General features: G+C 47.4%; 1 protein-coding gene across 1 annotated transcript in view; it reads left to right on the forward strand.

Annotated features, from left to right (window-relative positions):
* Window positions 1-18,636, forward strand: part of ARHGAP31 (Rho GTPase activating protein 31) — a gene marked incomplete at both ends in the record, with an annotated part of 118,065 nt that extends 99,429 nt beyond the window's left edge. Inside the window, 4 exons of the mRNA XM_080696520.1 lie at window positions 6,129-6,191; window positions 8,939-9,496; window positions 12,171-12,448; window positions 16,243-18,636. Of these exons, the coding sequence (XP_080552646.1) occupies window positions 6,129-6,191; window positions 8,939-9,496; window positions 12,171-12,448; window positions 16,243-18,636 (3,293 nt within the window). The remainder of the gene's footprint in view (window positions 1-6,128; window positions 6,192-8,938; window positions 9,497-12,170; window positions 12,449-16,242) is intronic.
* Window positions 18,637-19,807: the final 1,171 nt, after the last annotated feature.

Raw genomic sequence — 19,807 nt, forward strand, 5'->3', positions numbered from 1 at the left:
GGATTCCAGGGGTGTGCCACTGAATGTTTGAATTTTTTGGAGTGGGTACTGGGGATTGAACCCAGGGGCATTCTGTCTCCAAGCTACACCTCAGCCCCTTTGCCTTTTTACTTTTTAGTTTTGAAATAGGGTATTGCTAAGTTGCTATGGGTCTCGCTTAAGTTTCTGAGGCTGGCTTTGAACCTGCAATCCTCTTGTCTCATCCTCCCTACTACTGGGATTACAGACTTGGGCCACCATGCCCAGTTATGTTTGAGTTTTTTTTTTTTTTTTGGTGGTACTGGGGGTGGAACCCAGAGGCTTTCTACCTCCGGGCTATACTCCCAGACCTATTTTATATTTTATTTGGAAACAGGGTCTCACTAAGTTGCTGAAAGCCTCACTAAGTAGCTGAGGCTGGCTTCGAAACTGTGCAATCTTCCTGTCACACCCGGCTTATGTTTGAGCTTTTTAAATTTTGTCTGAGGGGGAGGGAATTTCTACTGGAATTGACCCAATAGGTGGTAAACTCATAGAGCATAGTGTTCTCAGAATCAGCCCCAGAGTGGTTCAGAGACCCAGCCATTTTGCATTGGGAGGTCTGTTACAAAGTGTTTGTTTGTTTGTTTGTTTGTTTGTTTGTTTGTTTGTTTGTGGTCCTGGGGTTCCTGGAAGCCCTTCTCCCTCCGGACTACACTCCCAGACCTATTTTTACATTTTTATTTGGAAACAGGGTCTCCTAAACCAGTGCGCGCGGCTGGCTTCGAACCTGCACGATCCTCCTGTCTCTGCCTCCCAAGCACGGGGATTACAAGCGTGCGCCACCACGCCCGGCCTGTTACAAAGTTTGAGCATTGGTCATTTTTATAAAGCTCTCCCGGTGATTGTGATATGCAGATAGCTATGCAGCCAGGATTGAAAGCTGCCATCTTAAGATCTTATGGACAAACTAAGGAGAGATCACCAAATTGGCAGAATGTTAGGGTCTGCAGAGGTGAAGTTGAAGGACCACCAGGGTGGATGCAGGTGGCTCCCTGTGGCCTCCCTATGGCCTGAGTGGCCACTTTTAAAAGAAGAGCATTCCTGGGAACTGTAGACACTAAAGATTAGCTGGCCTGTGGAATCTGTACTTAAATGTGAGCCACAGAGCCCTGTAACGTAATCCACCAGTGTGGGCTGTACAAGTGACACAAAAGACTGCTGCTTTTTTGAAATACCCATGCTAGCCAGGAATAGTGGTGCATGCCTGTAATCCTGGTACTTGAGAGGGTGAGACACGAGGATCACAGGTCTGCAGCCAGCCTCGGTAACTTAGTGAGACCCTCAACAACTTAGTGAGGCTCAGAGGTAGAATGCCCCTAGGTTCAATTCCAATGCCAAAAAATAAAAAAGAATTGTGCATGTGAAAAGGAGGAATCACTTGGTAAATGTGTGTGTGTGTGTGTGTGTGTGTGTGTGTGTGTGTGTGTGTATGTGTATACACACACACATATATGGTTTTTGTTTTTTTTTTTTTTTTTTTTTTTAGGTACTGGGGATAGAACCCAGGGACATTCTACCTTCAAGCTACACCCCCAGCCCTATTTTTCTTTCTTTCTTTTTTTGGCAGATTTGGGGATGGAACCCAGGGGCATTCAACCACAAGCTACACCCCCTGCCCTATTTTATTTTATTCTTTATTTCGAAATAGGGTCTCACTAAGTTGCAGAGGGCCTCACTAAGTAGCTGACACTGTCCCCAAACCGTGATCCTCCGGTCTCAGACTCCCAAATGCTGGGATTACAAGCATGCACCACCACGCCCAGCTTCCAGCCCTATTTTTTTATCCTATTTTTTAATTTTTTGTCTTGAAACAAGGTCTCACTAAGTTGCAGAAGGCCTCACTAAGTCGCTGAGGCTGTCCGCAAACCGTGATCCTCTGGTTTCAGCCTCCCAAATGCTAAGATTACAAGCATGCACCACCACGCACGGCTTATAAATAATATATTTTAAGATTCCATAACTAGCTGGGTGCAGTGGCACATGCTGGTAATCCCAATACTTGGGAAGCTGAGACAGGAGGATCACAGGTTAGTGGCCAGCGTCAGCAACTTAGTGAGGCCCTCCGCAACTTAGTGAGACCCTGTTTCAAACTAAAAAAAAAAAAAAAAAATAGAGCTGAGGGTATAGCGCAGAGGTAGAATGCCCCTGGGTTCCATTCCCAGTACAATCAATAAATTTTCATAACTAACCATATCTCAAAAATTTATTCACCGTGAATGGTATTGGGGATTTTGTAGGGTAGGAATTGAGAGGAAGACATGTTCAAGCATATTTAGAAACTTAAATAAGACACAAAGGCTAAGAAAAAATGAGTATAGATGTATAAACTTTGATCTAATACAAGATACTTGTATTTTAATGAATTCAATCTAAATTGTTTATATAGGATCAAGATGAACTCCTGAGCACAGAAGTCCCGAAGCCATAGTGCTGTAATAGTTCTGGGCTTCACCTTTGGATAAAATAATTAAGAGAAAGGACTTGTGAACATGAAGGCTACCAGAAAGCAAGGGAGGCTGGGGCTTCCATGAGGCCAGACCAACTTCCCACACAGAAAATAGAACCTAAATACACTCATTGCCCAGAAAAGGAGCCAGGGAATCCTTAAGGACTATTGCTAAAAGCCTCAGCTGCAGTGTCTGCTGTGTACACCAAGGCCACAGGGACTGCAGTGTGAACAGGACGATCAGGGCCAGCGTGTCTATAGCTCTGTGATAGAGCTGTGCTGTGCACACCCAAGGCCTTGGTTTCCAGCCCCAGCAACAACAACAAAAAAAAAAAAAACTAGAGGAGCCAGGCATGATGGCCCATTAGTGTAATCACAGTACATGGGAGGCTGAGACAGGGGGATTGCAGGTCTGAGGCCAACTCACCAATTTAGTAAGAACTGTTTTAAAATAAAAAATTAAACAAATGGGCCGGGCATGGTGGCGCACGCTTGTAATCCCCGCGCTTGGGAGGCAGAGACAGGAGGATTGTGCAGGTTCGAAGCCAGCCACGCGCACTGGCTTAGGAGACCCTGTTTCCAAATAAAAATGTAAAAATAGGTCTATGAGTGTAGCCCGGAGGTAGAAGGGCTTCCAGGAACCCCAGTATATCAGAAAAAAAAAATTAAACAAACAACAAAAAAGCCTGGGAGTGTAGCTTGGAGGTAGGATGTCTCTGGGTCCAAGTACAAAAAAGAAGAGAGAGAGAGAGAGAGAGAGAGAGAGAGAGAGAGAGAGAGAGAGAGAGAGACCCCCTAAAGGTGGACTTTGATGGCCCTGCAGGCAGAACTTCTCACCCTCTAGGACACTCAGGGTCAGCTGGACTCTGCCCCTCAAGGACCCTGCAAGTCCAGAATTGCAGTTCCAAGAAAACAAAGACAAAGCATGTCCAGCCAGGCAGTTTTAGGATAACATCAGTTTCTAAACGTGTAGAAATAGATAGCAGCTCTTCAAAGGATAAGAATCCTGGCACGCTACTGAAGTACAGACCTTGAAGGCAGGCTCTGCCCCCACTCAGAGAGGCTGGCCGTGTCCTCCACACGGCCCCTGGCAGAGGGAATCCCCACGCTGAGGGGGCCCAGGGGCCATCAGAACTTCCTAAGAAGAGCAGGCTTTGGAACAGGAAAAAGGGAAAAACTTTAAAAGAAGGACAAAAACAAGTGCAAAATATGGCCCAATTTGGATGAGGGCCAACCCACGGGCTCCTTGTAGAACCATCTCGTCTTCTCCTGTGTTACTGAGCCCTGAATAAAAGCAGCAGCAACAGTAAACAATATTAGTTTTCATTGAGTCCAGGTTAGTACAACATAATTATTTACAGTCATCTCTCATTCTGTCTTCACAACAGCTTTTTCTCATTTATACATGAGAAGACTGAAGTTTAGGGAAAATAAGTTGCTTATCTGAGGTCACACAGCCCAAAAGTAGTGGAGTTGGGGTTTCAACCCAGATCTGTCTGAATTCAGTTACCTAAATGACTGCTAGTCCCGGGGCTCCCGCTTAACTGCCAAACTGCCCTTCCTAGCCTCCTAGCAAGGAACTATCTTCCAGACAGTTCAGCTCCCTAAAAAGAGGGAATGCTTATGAACATGGTCGTCTTGGTCTGTTTTCTGTTGCTGCAAGACAGTGCCTGAGACCGGGTGATTTATAAAGAATCGAGGCTTATTTTGGCTCACAGTTCTAGAGGGTAGGAAGTTCAAGAGTATGATGGCGCTGGCATCTGCTTATTTTCTGCTGAAAGCTTCATGTTGTTTAATTTGTGGTGGAGAGTGGAATGGAAGCAAGTGGGTGAAGAGAGAGAAAAGGGAGCCGAGCTCTAGCCATAGCTAGCCATTCCTGGGAGGAAGTCAGGCACCCGGCCATGCGGCCTTTGTCCCCGTGACCCACACATCTCCCACTAGGTGCCACTGCCCAACACTGCTATCGTGAGGAATTAAGATTCCAATACATGAATTTGGGAAGGGGGACACATTTAAACCATTGCAGTGTGTAACTGTTACTCTGCCTGAAATAAGTTTTTATTCATTTAAGCCACATGTTTCCAAAACTCTGCTATGGCAGCTTATGAGGATGCATAGGGTACACCAGGCACGTAGAAGATGCTTACAGAAGGTTTGGTTTGGTTGGGATCTGTTCCAGGGTGAGTTAGTGGGTGAGGTCATTGGAGGAGCAATTGGTCTATGGACTTCAAGGATTAGAGCTGGGGAGAAAGGTAATTCTGGTCCCTCTCACCCAGCGTACTAAATTCCTGGGTACCGACAGATATGGCTACAGCCCCAAATCCTGCTCTCCAGCCTGCCAGACAGAAGGGCTTGGTTGGGCCCCAGGTCCGCTTGGATCTACCCTGTGGATTCATCTTGAATTATTTTCGTACAATTAAATTGGGTTCGGAACTCCTTACTTGCTAATAGCTATTTGACGAAATTGTAATTTGTCTTCACCTGTAAAATATTGATAAAATTTTGATCTAGTAATGCTGTCTCTTTTTCTTTTTTATTTTATTTTATTATATTTTATGTTGTACTGGGGATGGAACCCAGGGACCTTCTGCCTTCAGGCTTTACTCCCAGATCTATTTTATTTTTTATGTGGAAACAAAGTCTCGCTAAGTTGCTGAGGCTGGCTGTGAACCTGCAATCCTCCTATCTCAGCCTCCCAAGTACTGGAATTACAAGCATGGACCACCATACCCAGCTAGATGCCCTCTTTCTCTTTCTCTCTCTCTCTCTCTCTCTCTCTCTCTCTCTCTCTCTCTCTCTCTCTCTTTTTCTTTTTTTAAGTACTGGGGATGGAACCCAGGGGCATTCTACCTCCAAGCTACACACCCAATCCTATATTTTATTCTTTATTTTAAAACAGAGTCTCTGAGTTGCAAAGGGGCTCACTAAGTAGTAGCTGAGGCTGTCCATGAACTGTGATCCTCCTGTCTCAGCCTCCAAAGTACTGAGATTACAAGCGTGCGCCACCACGCCCAGGTATAACGCCCTCTTTCTTTCTTTTTTTTTTTTTTTTTTTGGTGGTACTGGGGTTCCTGGAAGCCCTTCTTCCTCCGGGCTACACTCCCAAATCTATTTTTTTTATATTTTTGAGACAGGGTCTCTTACACCAGTGCGGCTGGCTTCAAACCTGCGCGATCCTCCTGCCTCTGCCTCCCAAGCGCCAAGATTACAAGCCTGCGCCACCACGCCTGGCTTTATAACGCCCTCTTTCTAAAACGTCAGTTCCATTAAGAAAGTATGATCATCTAAAGTGGAATGTGAAGCCGGGCGTGGTGGCGCACGCTTGTAATCCCCGCGCTTGGGAGACAGGAGGATTGTGCAGGTTCGAAGCCAGCCGCGCTGGTTTAAGAGACCCTGTCTCAAAAACATAAAATAGGTCTGGGAGTGTAGCCAGGAGGTGGAAGGGCTTCCAGGAACCCCAGTACCACCAAATAAATAAATAAATAAATAAATAAATAAATAAATAAAGTGGAATGCGAGAATATTTTTTAAACAGATAAATTTTAAAGGCTTGCAAAACTTCGCTAAAGAAATCTCTCCTGTGAGTTTGCAACCTGACCTGTTGCTCTCCGTGCGTCCTCGTGATACTCATTCATAAGGATCTATTTTCTTTTGTCCTTAGTGGAGAAGGCTACCATCCGGCCAGCGAAAAGCATGGACTCGCTGTGTTCAGTGCCAGTGGAAGGTGAGCTTCTACAATTAGTGTCTGCGCTGGGGATGACAACAGGGTGATGAGCTCACGCCAGGCTCACCTTAATAAGCTGCCAGGGTGCTCATCTGCGGTCACAATCACACACCGTCTCTCTCGGGCCCAAATCCCTCCCTAATCCTTCCCAAACTCCTGGCAGCACGCAGATTCAGCTGTCACCTCCTCTTTGCTACCTCAGGGCTACCTCTCCAGACTTTAGCTGGCCACAGCTGGAGACCACAGCTGCTTTCCATTCACAATACTGACACAGATAAAAGGTCAACACCTGAAAACTAAGGCAGACACTTGGGCAGAAACAAGGACCAAGAAAGAGGCCCTGGTCTGTGCCTCGGCGCTCTCGGCCAGCGTGCTTATGGGCCTTGGCTTTGGGGGTTTGTGAAGTCATAATTTTGAATTGGTAGGTTCATTCATTCATGCATTCACTATTTCCCAGTAAACACTCATCCAATGCCCGCCATGTGTCTGGTGTGTGTGGTTTGCACAGATATCCTTTATTGGAGTAGATGTAGGTAGGGCAGCACACAAGGTGACATGCACCACCACATTAGCAGGGAGCCACATGTGAGAACACGTGTTCTTATAGATGTAGTCCTAAGGGCTGACTTGCCTGTGTCTGTCCCATTGTTTTTTTTTATTTTTGTTTTGTTTTGTTTTGTTTTGTAGCTGTTGTTCTCAAGCAACCAACAAGCCCAGTTACAAGTTATAAGACAAAGGGCTTCCTTGGCAGCAGACTGTGCAGACACCTCTGTATTTATCCCATGATTTCCCAATACCTTTACTACAAGACATGTTTCTCTTTGATAAATAAGGCAGCCTGAGATAATGGAGGAAATACTTAATATTAAAATTTTCACCTATAAAATAGTGAAATGTTTTTAAGCTATGTTGATATCGTTAGCATTTTCTCAAATTTATTTGCTGGGGGAGGGCTACTGGAGATTAAGCCCAGGAACCTTCTACTTCTGAGCTACACCCTCCAGCTCTATTTTTAGATTTTATTTTATTTTATTTATTTATTTTGGTGTTACTAGGGGTGGAACCCAGAGGCTTTTTACCTCTGGGCTATACTCCCAGACCTTTTTAAATATTTTATTTGGAAACAGGGCCTCACTGAGTAGCTGAGGCTGGCTTCAAACCCCTGCGATCCTCCTGTCTCAGCCTCCCAAGCGCGGGGATTACAAGCATGCGCCACCACGCCCGGCTAGTTTTTTATTTTGAAATAGGGTTTGACTAAATTCCAGAGGGCCTCACGAAGTTGCTGAGGCTGTCTTCAAACTTCAAGCCTTCTGTCTCAGCACTAGGATTACAGGCGTGCGCCACCACGCCCAGCTCATCCATTTGCTGTGATTTTGATACCTCCAAGGAAAGTTCTTATGGGATTTAATACATCATGATCTGATGATGTTCATGGGAGACATGGGTGCTGAGCAGGTCATCTAACTTCTGAATCTGTTTTCTCATGTGTCAAGGGAGATGATTGCACTTCTTGTATAATGTGGTCCTAAGAATTGCAAACATAATATTACATAAGATGCTCAGCATAGTGCCTAGTTCGGAGTTACAAATTATTTTCTAGCTCCCTGGCAACTCACACGCCATCTCTCCCTTACTTATTCCCCAGGCATACTTATCCTTGCCTCCGCTTCTTTTTCTTTTCTTTTTTTTCTTTTTTTTTTTTTTTTGCGGGTCTGGGGATGGAACCCAGGGGCATTCGACCTCCGAGTATACCTCCTGCCCTATTTTTTATTCTTTATTTTGAAATAGGGTCTCACTGAGTTGCAGAGGGCCTCACTAAGCAGCTGAGGCTGACCACGAACTGTGATCCTCCTGTCTCAGCCTCCCAATGCTGGGATTACAAGCCACCACGCCCGGCCTTGCCTCCACTTCTAAGTCAGTCAAGAACTCACTCCTCCCAGCTGTGCTTTCTAACGCGTAATTTACATTTCCAGTTTCTCAGCCTGGGAATCAACAGGAAAAAGCCTGGGGAAGGGAGGAAAGGTCTAGCTAAGACACCATTGATCTCTTAGCTGGGAAACCAAACTCCTATCTGTGTCCATCTGCCAGAGAACACATTCAATAATAAGTTTTGAAGTTTTAAAATAAAACAGAGTTCTGTTATTTTTCCTTCCTTGGCTTCTTCCTTTTGAGCAAATAGCGTTCTCCCAACTCCTGTCTGTCTCTTTTCTCACAGTCTACATTTAAGGCTTGGTAGATGTTAGCCCTGTTTAGCAGTCATAGCAATGGCCTGCTTTGAGAACCTGCTCTCCCTGCAAAGCTTAAAACTGATTGTAAGCCAGGCATGGTGGTGTGAGCCTGTAATCCCAATACCTGGGATGCTGAGACAGGAGGATTGCAGGTTCAAGGCAATCAGCAATTTAGCAAGACCCTGTTTCAAAAAAAAAAAAAAATAGAGCCAGGGGTACAAGGGTATAGCTAGAGGTAGAATGTCTCTGGGGTCAACCTCCAAGACCCCCCCCAAACAAAACAAAACAGATAGTGTGGCACAGAAGCAATTGGTCCTTTCAGAGCGAAGTGCCAAAATTCCGTGCATATGACATGCTTTCCCCTTTGTCAACTGAATGCTGCACCCCTATCTTCATTAGGATGTGGATGCCCGTGTTAGGTTGGGGCGCCCCTGCAGTATTTGGACGTCCTGCTAACTGCAGGCCTGACGCTGTGTTCCTGCCCAGTCTGCTGACCCTGCGCTTATTCTTTTTCACTAGGAAAAGAAACCAAAGGAAATTTTGGTCGAACTGTCACCACTGGTGGATTTTTCATTCCAGCCACGAAAATGCACGCGACCAGCACAGGCAGCTCCTGCGACCTCAGCAAGCAGGAGGGTGACTGGGGGCCCGAGGGGCTGCCCGCGGGCGCGGAGGGCGGCTTTGATGCCAGTAGCAGCGCTCAGGTCCGTCCCCCACCCGAGCAGCTGAAGGTGTTCAGGCCTATCGAGGACCCCGAGATCGAGCAAACAGCCCCAAAGATGCTGGGGATGTTCTATACCTCCAACGACAGCCCCAGCAAATCGGTCTTCGCCAGCGGCTTCTTCCAGATGGAGCCCTCCCCGCGACACCAGCGCAAGGCGCTGAACATCTCCGAGCCCTTTGCAGTGTCCGTGCCGCTCCGCGTGTCAGCCGTCATCAGCACCAACAGCACCCCGTGCAGAACGCCCCCCAAGGAGCTGCAGTCTCTCTCTAGCCTGGAAGAGTTTTCTTTCCAGGGCTCAGAGAGCGGAGCTTGGCCGGAAGAGGAGAAGCCACAAGGAGCTGAGACTAATTCAGGTAAAATAGGGGAGCCAGGGTCTCCATCGTCAGAGATAAAAACAGGCCTTGAATTTGCTGAGAGTTTGCAAGGCAGTGTTGTGAAGTGGCTAGCTTGTGACCTTTCGCACCAGGCTGCCTGAATACAAATCCCCACTCTGTCATTTGCTGTCTGACCCTCTGTAACTGACAGAACCACCCTGCACCTCCTTTTCTAAGCCTATGGTGATAATGATGATGATAATAATAATTGTACCTCATCCATAAGTGCAAATATTAAGTTAGTTAATATATGTAAAGCCCCCAGAAGAGCATCTAAAATATAAGTACCCAATAAACATGACCTATTATTTTATTCATGCATGCTGAGAAAGATCCAAGAAAGAAATGCTCACCTGCAGAGCTAGAATTGGGGGTTCAGTGCATTCAGGCTTGTCCCTGTCCACTGTCCCTCATGTCTACCTCCTGTATATACAGAACATGGCAAGCAACCCTGGCAACTAAAAAAAAAAAAAAAATCATCTTTCCAAGCCAGACAGTGGTGCATGCTTGTAATCCCAGTATTTGGGGACTCGGACAGGAGGATTACTGGTTTGTAGCCATCTTCAGCAATGTCACAAGGCCCTCTAAAACTTGGTGAGACCATGTTTCAAAAAATAAAATAGGGCTGGGGATATAGCTCAGAGGTAGAAAGTCTCTGGGTTCAATCCCCAGTACCAAAGTAAGTAAGTAAGTAAGTAAATAAATAAATAAATAAATAGCATCTTTCCCCCAACTTCCTTATATCAAACTCAGCAAGGATTCTAGTTGGATCTACTTGGGTCACATGCGCAGTCTTGGACCACTCACTGTTGCCAAGCTAATAGGATTATACAGTGGGCCAGGCTTGATTCTCTGGGCTGTGTTGGGAATAAGGAGAGATTCTTAGATCCACATCCCAATTTGAGCCATCTAAAATAAAAGCAGATTGGGGAAGGGCTAAATGAGTGATGTGTGAACGTATGCCTCTACCATCTTGTACCCCATTATACTACAATCCACCAATAAAAAAGATAAAAAACAAAAAAAAAATGAAAGTAGAGAGAACCCTAAAGGAAAGGATAACTGTGAGTCAAACCAATATGTGCTTGTGACTTAGGAATGTTTCTATTTCAGTTAATATTAGAAAACTTTTTTTAGCATCTACTATGTTGTCAGGCATGTCCTAAAGTGTTCTACATGTTTTATTTCACTTCTCCTCACAACAACCCTAAAAGGTATAGACAGTCATCACTATCCCCATTTGCTTAAAGAAGAATAAAGAATTTATTCAAACCTCAAGGAAGTAGAAAAACCAGGATTTTAATCCAGAACCCTCCCACACACAAAAAAACTATCCTTGTAAGGACTCTACTATATTTTCTCATGTATTTACTATGGACTGGAGAGTTGAAAAGATCTGGGCATTGTAGCATTCGCCTGTAATCGCATACTAGGAGGAGCGCAGGTTCGAGGCCAGCCTCAGCAACTTAATGACCCTGTTTCAAAATAAAAATATTTTAAAGGGGCTAAGGGTAGAACCCTCAGTATCCCTTCCCTCCCAAAAAGATTGTTGATATGATTTTCCCCCATGAGCTAAAAACTGGGAAGGGAAATTGAAACTGCACTGCAGTTTAGCATAAGGTCAGTGGAAGAAGGACAAAAAGCTCCTCCAGCCTCTTGGAATGAGGAAGGACTTAGGTACCCAAAGAGTTATGAAGGAAGTGTTCAGAATGGGCTGTGAGGGCCTGAGGGAGGGTAAATCCCCTGGAAGATTCCAGATAACCCCTGGGCATCCACCCCCACAGGCAACATTCTTACTGCTATAATCCAAAATGACCGACCACACAGTTTAGGGGAAGGAAGCTTTATTTGCTCATGGTTTTTGGAGATATAGAGGTTCAGTCCATGTCAGGCGGGTGTGCCGAGCTCAGGGCATGGCAGAGGGAAGTGAAGAGAGGGAGAGCATGCTAGGCTCTGCTCTCACATTATTGAGGAAGCCAGAATTAGAGAGCAAGCAGGGGGAGGAAGGTCCTTATATAATCCCCAAGACCAGACCCCCAGGGATGCCTCTTAGCCATCACACTGTGCTTCCAGTATTGTTGCATTGTTTCCATGAAGGCGAGAAAGATATTCTTAACATAAATTATTACACCTGAGAAGGTGTGAACCGTAACTATAAGATCTCTTTGCAGCGTGGTGTGAAGTGAGCTTGACTCCTCAGGACCTGAACATTTATTTGTGTAGAGAACCGTTAGACCAAAGCAAAAGCTCAACTTTGGTACCACTGATGTTGAGGCTGAGTAGTTCTTTGTCATAGACAAAGGACTGAAAAATAGTCATTTAGCAGCATCCCTAGCTCGTGGCTCTCACCCATCTCAATGTTGGGGCAACCTGAAATGTCCTCAGAAATTGCCAGTGTTTCCTGCGGGGAGAAGGAGTTGAAGAGACCATCTCCTGGTTGAGAACTGTTGCCAGGATGATCTTCCAGGTCCTTTAATCTGATAGTCCATGGCTCTGGGAGGTGAGGCCAGGGCATCATCAGAAGAAAATGGGGTGAAGAATGTGAGGGGTGATGAGTTGAGAGAATTCTCTGCATCCTGGGAAGCAGAGTCGGAAGGGGAGACAGCTGCCTCTGAAAGCACATCCCTGAACTGATGGTGGCTCCTCATTGCAGCTTGTGTCGCTAAGAAGGCTGCTCCTGAAGACACCACGCCACCACCTGAAGGCCTGGGGACAGCAGAGTGCAAGCAAGGCCTTCGCCCGGAGCCAGGAGTCCCTGGGGAGAAGAAAGCCTCGGAAAGCCCGCCTGGTGCTCCGCGCTCCAAGGAATTAGAGAAGAAGCCAACTCCCCAGACAGCGGGGGAGCAGGGCCGAGAGCCTGGCCAGAGGGAGGCCAGCACTGCGCAGGGTGGTCCTGGGACCAGAGCTGAAGCTGTGCTCCTCCATGAGATGGTAAGGTGGGCCCGCCGCCTCCTCCAGCCACATGGAGTACCTGCTTCCTGAGAGTGCAATGTAGAGTAAAATTAACAAAAAAAAATTTGTTTTTCTTTCTAACTAATCAGTCTCTGGCCAGGTGTGGTGGCACACACATGTAATCCCTGTACTTGGGAGTCCAAGACAGGAGGATTGTGCATTCAAGAACAACTGAGCAACTTAGCAAGGCCCTCAGAAACTTAATGAGACCCTGTTTCAAAATAAAAAGGGCAAGGGGTATAGTTTGGAGGCATAATGCCCCTGGGTTCAATCCCCAGCAATACACACACACACACACACACACACACACACACACACACACACACACAAGATCGGTTTCTGCCAAAAGGACTTTATTATTATTATTATTGTTGTTGTTGTTGTTGTTGTTGTTGTTATTATTCTTTTGCTGTACTGGGGATTGAACCCAGAGGCATTCTACCTCCATGCACCCCCAGCCCTATATTATGTTTTTTTTTTGTTTTTTGGGGGGGTTTTTTGGTGGTACTGGGGTTCCTGGAAGCCCTTCTACCTCCGGGCTACACTCCCAGACCTATTTTTTACATTTTTATTTGGAAACAGGGTCTCCTAAGCCAGCGCACGCGGCTGGCTTCGAACCTGAGCGATCCTCCTGTCTCTGCCTCCCAAGTACTGGGATTACAAGCATGTGCCACCACGCCTGGCTCCAAAAGGACTTTAAGAGGTCCACTTTTAAGAGGCCAGGATTGCCAGGCTGGAGTGAGTGAGGCTCAGGTGGAGGCAGGCAGCACCGTGTGGAAAGTTTGGGGCCAACTTAGAAGCAATGGAAAATCATTGTCCAGAATTGTGTCCTTAGGGGGTCACTCTATTCTGTGAGGAGAATGACTTGGAGGAGAGCAAGAGAGAAAGCAGGGATTGCACTTAGGAGTTGGTGTGTGGTAAATCATGCAAGGAAAGATGGCGGCTTAGACTTGGGGTGGGGGTCAAAGGGATGGAAGCAAAGGGGTCAAGAGCTACTTGGAAGGACCTTGTGAGGACTGGAGATGGAGTGAGCAAGAAGGGCAAAGATAGCTCCTCAGTCTGCTCTGGGCAAAAAGTTCCATTGTGATTCACGAACTGAGATAGTAGAGCAGAACAGAGGGAAGTTTGGAGGTTCATTTATTCATCCAAATTTATTGGTTTCTTTTTTTTTTTTTTGTATTGGAGATGGAGCCCAGATACCTCTGAGCTACACCCCCAGCCCTATTTTTCATTCTTTATTTTGAAACGAGGTCTCACTAAGTTGCGGAGGGCCTCACTGAGTAGCTGAGGCTGGCGGCCAACCGTCATCCTCCTGTCTCAGCCTCCCAAGCACTGGGATTACAAGCGTGCGCCACCATGCCTGGCTAAACTTATTGATTTCTTAGTAAGAGGTCAATTAATGCAGGTGTCGAGGAAAATAAAGAGATGAGGGAAAGGCTGTGCCTGCCTTGAATGGATGCACAGTCTAGAAAGGAGACTAGAACCTGATGCAAGTACACTCAGGCCATCAGAATCCAGTTACTTTAGACTGAATAATCCTCCAGCTTTATCTGAAAGAAGTAACACGAAAGGAAACTATGAATCCATTTCCATTCAGCAGACCCTTTATTGAGCAGCCACCCCCAGTATACCAAGCACCGTTTGCCCTTAAGGAATCAAAGATTAATAAATGCAATTCCTAGCCAGGCGTGGTGGCGCATGCTTGTAATCCCCACGCTTGGGAGGCAGAGACAGGAGGATCGTGCTGGTCGGAGCCAGCCTCGCTGGCTTAAGAGACCCTGTTTCCAAACAAAAAAATAAAAAATAGGTCTGGGAGTGTAGCCCCAAGGTAGAAGGGTTTCCAGGAACCCCAGTACCACCAAAATAAGTAAATAAATAAATAAAAATAAATGCAATTCCTAATCTCAAAGAGTTCTCAGTACTTTTCGAATAAGAAGACAAGCATAAAAGTAACTGGATGGAGCCAGGCGTGGTGGCCCACGCCTGTGATCCCAGTACTTGGGAGGCTAAAACAGGAGGATCACAGGTTTGCAGCCAGCCTCAGCAACTTAGTGAGACCCGCAGCAACTTAGCAAGACCCAGTTTCAAAAATAAAATAAAATAAAAAGGGCTTGTGAGGAAGTAGCTTGGAGGCAGAATGCCTCTGGGTTCAATCCCTAGTACCAAAAAATAAAAAAGTAACTAGACTGGGAAACAGCATGTGATTGGAGCCAAGGAAGAGGTGGGCAGAGATGAGACTTCTCAGAAAGACCTGGCCCCCGCAGGATGGAGAGGCTCACAACTGCTTCTCTTTGAGACAGAATGAGGCCTCGAGCCAAGAAAGGGAAGAACTGAGATCTGCTTTCCTGGCCCTGGCCCAGCCTCCATCCATCCATTTCTTGTCTGCAGCTTTGGGCTTGGAGTATGGAAAGGGAGGAGCTGGGAAGGACAAAGGGAAGCTGGACTTAGGGGGAGACGAGGGAGACAAGGAGAGGGAACAGGAGGGAGCTCAGCCACCACAAAAAAGAACCTGTCATGTGAACTGTGGGGAACTGTGGGGAACAGGGATATAAAATTTTGATGTTGCTGGGCCTTTGGGCACACTTGTAATCCCAGTATTTGGGAGGCAGAGGCAGGAAGATTGAAGGTTTGAGGCCAGTCTCAGCAACTTATCAAGACTCTGTTTCAAAATAAAACAGGGGCTGGGGGCATGCCTTGGAGATTCAATCCTGAGTGCCACAAACAAAACCAAACAAAAAGCATATATATATATATATATATATTTGTGTGTGTGTGTGTGTGTGTGTTGGTACTGGGGGTGGAACCCAGAGGCTTTCTACCTCCGGGCTATACTCCCAGACCTATTATATTTTATTGGGAAACAGGGTCTCACTAAGTTGCTGAGAGCCTCACTAAGTAGCTGAGGATGGCTTCGAACCTGTGCGATCCTCCTGTCTCAGCCTCCCAAGCGCGGGGATTACAAGTGTGCGCTACCATGCCCAGCTTATAATATGTTTTTAAAATGTTTTTTTAAGCTGGGTACAATGAGCACACTTGTAATCCCAGTACTTGGGAGGCTGAGAGAGGAGGATTGAGGTTCGAAGCCAGCCTTAGTAACTTAGTGAGACCCTGTTTCCAAATAATAAAATAAAAGGGTTGGGGATATGGCTCAGAAATAGAATGCCCCTGAGTTCAATCCCCAGTACCAACACACATGTACACACACACACACACACACACACACACACACACACACAGAGGCTAAAATGTTTTTTTCCCCAATATGGAATATGTTTTTCTTCAGCAATAAGTACAAGAACTACATTTATTTATTTAGAAGGCAGGTGTCAGGGTAAGAGCTAACATTTTTGTACCACTGGGAGAATTTCTTTGTGTTTGTCATCTAGGAAGCATAAGGTCATGTGAGGCCAGGGTTTTACATTCTGTTTTGTTTTGTCCTATAATGCAACATGCCCAGGGATTAAACACTTGTATTTTGGCGTACAATTTAGGAAAGGTGTTTAATTGGAATGTAGGCCTCTTCGTCTATAAAATGGGAGTCACTGAAGTAATGTTTATCTCCTATGTGTGGGGAAAATTAAACGAGGTATCTTACGGCTTAGGGTGAGCTCTCAAGCGTCTACAGGTGTTACTGATTCTGCTTCCTTTATTTGCTGGGGTGGCGCAGGCAGGCGCCCTACAGGGACTACAGTCCCTTCCTCTCACTGGAAACAGGGTGGATGTCCGCGCTCGGTCTGTGGTTCTAAGGGAATCTGTTCCTTGATGTTTTTCAGGATGAAGATGATCTGGCTAACACCCTGATCTGGCCCGAGATTCAACAGGAGCTGAAAATCATTGAATCTGAGGAGGAGCTCGCCTCCTTGCCAGCACCTGCTCGGAAGACCAGCCCAGTTGAGCCAAGTCTTGGGTCCAGCCCAGTGCCCTCTGCTCCCGCAGAGCCTCCGGGGGGCTTGTCTTATGGCCCCGCCCCTGCTCCAGTCTCCGCCCCTCTGGAAGAGCGGGTTAGGGACTCAGCCAATCAGAGCACGACGGGGGCTGCCGCGGCGGCCAATAAAGATAAGCCAGAGCCAACCAGCAGCCTCCGCGGACCCGAGCGGCAGGAGCCTGAGCAGTGCCCGCGTCCAGACCGCGCCAGTCTGGCCCCTCTGGAAATAATTCCTTTGGAGAAGGCGTGTCCACCCGACCCAGGGAAACTCTCTCCTCCGCTCCCTCCTGCTCCTCCCCCTCCAACTCCTCTGGAGGAGGCGCCTCGAGTCCTGCTGTCAAAGGACAGCCCAGAGAGAGAAGATCCATCCAGGAATTTGAGGACAAGTCCTAAAGAAGAGCAGCCGAAGTCTAAAGACAGCCCCGGGATCCCTCGCTCCTGTCAGGGAGAGGCCACTCCAAGTCAAAATGAAAAACAGTATTCAAAGAATGCTGCTCCCGAGGCAGAAGGCCCTGGCTTTCCGAGCCCAACAAAGGAGGCTGAGATCTCTCCGCATGGAGAGGGGGATGCAGCCCAGTCAGCACAGGAGCCTTCCGACTGCGATGAGGACGAATCGCTGACAGACATTGCTCAGCATGGCCTGGAGATGGTGGAGCCCTGGGAAGAGCCCCAGTGGGTGACGAGCCCCCTCCACTCACCCACCCTGAAGGAAGTGCAGCTGGCCCAGAGCCACCGACTGGAGAAGAGGCTTTCCCACCGGCCCAGCCTTCGCCAGAGCTATTCCCTGGATAGCAAAAGCAGCGTTCAGAGCCCATGGACCCTGGAGGTGGCCTTTTCTAGCAGCTGTGAAAATCTTGAAACAGAGAGAAGTTCCGACTCTCTGCAGCCCTTGGCAGCCAGGAGAGAGATCACAGGATGGGATGAGAAAGCCCTGAAGTCCTTCCGGGAGTTCTGTGGCCTGAAAAGAGCAGAGGTTCTTCCCATGCAGAAAGGACCGGGTGGTGCGCAGCCCAAACCGCCAGAAACCAGCACAGTCAGCTTAGGCCAGGGAGAGGGGCTGGGGCCACTTCTGGGGCACAGCAACCCTGAGAGTAAGCAAGGTGCTGTTCCTGGGCCAGAAAGCATCAAGGAGAATTCAGCCAGTGTTCAGGACAGTACTTCACCTGGAGGGCAGCCCCCAAAGTTACAGCTGAAGGGCACCGAGTGTGGGCCCTTGAAAGGGAAAAACAGGCCTTCTTCCCTCAACTTGGACTCTGCTGTTCCCATCACTGACCTCTTCGGGCTGGAGAATGGAGCCTCCTTCAGTTCACCTGGAATGCAGCTCTCTGAGCCAGGGGACCCCAAGTTTGCCTGGATGACCTCATCTCACTGTAAAGCAGACGCCTGGAAGGTGGGCTCCCCGGACCTGGATGTGGTTGCTCATGCCCTGACTGGCCGCCGTAACTCAGCCCCTGTGAGTGTGTCAGCTGTGAGAACCTCCTTCATGGTCAAAATGTGTCAGGCCAGGGCAGTCCCCGTCATCCCGCCCAAGGTTCAGTACACGCAGATCCCGCAGCCCCTGCCCTCACAGAGCTCAGGGGACAGCGGGGCCCAGCCTCTGGAGAGGAGCCAAGAGGAACCCAGCTCCATGAGGGGGACGGCTCAGAAACCGGCCAAAGATGATTCTGCCCCCTCCCTGGAAAGCCCAAAGGAAGAGAAACCAAAGAAAGACCCGGGAGCTACGAAGTCCTCACAGATAGAAACCACCTGCTTATGTGAGGGACCCACCCTCTCTTCAGAACCAGACTTGTCTAACCTGCTCTCCTCCCAGGATGCAATGGTGCAGGACAGAAAACACACATCAGAGACAGAGCCATCAGGGGACAACCTTCTTTCTTCAAAAATAGAGCGACCCTTGGGGGGTTCTAAGCCTTTCCATAGGTCGAGGCCAGGAAGACCCCAGAGCCTAATCTTATTCAGTCCTCCTTTCCCCATCATGGACCACCTGCCCCCCTCATCCACAGTGACAGATTCCAAAGTCCTGCTGTCTCCTATCACAAGTCCCACCCAGACAGTCTCCCCTGGCCTCCTCTGTGGAGAGTTGGCAGAAAACACATGGGTCACACCCGAAGGGGTTACACTTAGAAATAAAATGACCATCCCTAAGAACGGCCAAAGACTAGAGACCTCAACCAGCTGTTTTTACCAGCCTCAGCGGAGATCAGTGATTCTGGATGGAAGAAGCGGGAGGCAAATAGAATGAGACCCGTTCACCGGGTCATCTTGGCGCGATTACAGGGCCAACTTGCCATTTCTGGGCACAGGTTATCTGAGTTTTGACTCTGACTTTTCTTTTTTTTTCCCCTCAACCTTTTGACTATTCATTAATTTGTCCTTTGGCCAAAAGAGTGGTCATAGGAAGGACCAAAAGGTGAAATTGAGATGAGTCTATATGAGTGGGAAAGGCTGGAGAAAGCATGAGGATAGAAAGTTTGGCTCCAGTGAAATGTGAGGCTTGTTTGAACTCTTGGTAGCTGACTGTCATCATGTCCTTGGAAGGAAAGAAAAATCTTTTGCCAGTGTCAGAAAATGTTGCTATTGAGATTTGAAGGCCTCTTCTTTACTGTGTGCTTTTTAACACTCCTTAAAGGTTGTTTTCTTTTAGACCAGTTTTCTAATAAGCTCTGTCAAGGTGCACTGTCCAAAATACAAGCAGATTGAAATGCACACTAACATGCACTTAGATATCCAAGTGGGCGAACCTACCTGAGCTTTCTCCCTGGAATCCCTGCACACCTGTCCAAGGTGACTCCATGTACCAGCGGAGAAAATCAGAATCTATATTCAAGAGCCAACCCTGAGACTGGCACGATCCACAAAGACTTTCTGGCTCTGGCTTTCATTAATTTGGGACTCCACCTGCCACTGTACTGAACTCTGGTTTATAAATCCAATAGTGGGGAAGAAAGGGGTTATCTTAAAGAAGTGTGTCAGATCTTCATGTATGTATACAGTAGTAAGGTGAAAGTGTCAGGTTTCTTAACAATATCAGAGCTGAAGCACCAGGCGTCATCATAGAGAAAAGGCTCGCACAAAGACACACACTGCGACCTTCACGTACGTAAGCGGAAAACACTTCTAGCTTGGCTTCACTCTTCTCTCATGCTGGGCTGGTGGGCCCAGGAGCACAGGACAGGATGCAGGGAGGAGACCAGGCAGAGTGGTCATCACTGCCACTCACCGGGATTCTGCTCTCCTTTAAAATGCATTTCATTTTAGCCAAAGGGTCTCTTCGTTTCTTCTTCTCCGTCCATCATTAAAAGCAGATGTGAGGCATGTTTCTTCCTTCCACAATCCCCCTCATGTACCACCCACCCCAGGCATTCAAGCTTTCTCTTCTGTCTGGATACAAGCAAAAGCAATAAACCAATCTG

The sequence above is a fragment of the Muscardinus avellanarius genome (assembly GCF_963383645.1).
Source record: "Muscardinus avellanarius genome assembly, chromosome: 5".
NCBI classification, from domain to species: Eukaryota; Metazoa; Chordata; class Mammalia; order Rodentia; family Gliridae; genus Muscardinus; species Muscardinus avellanarius.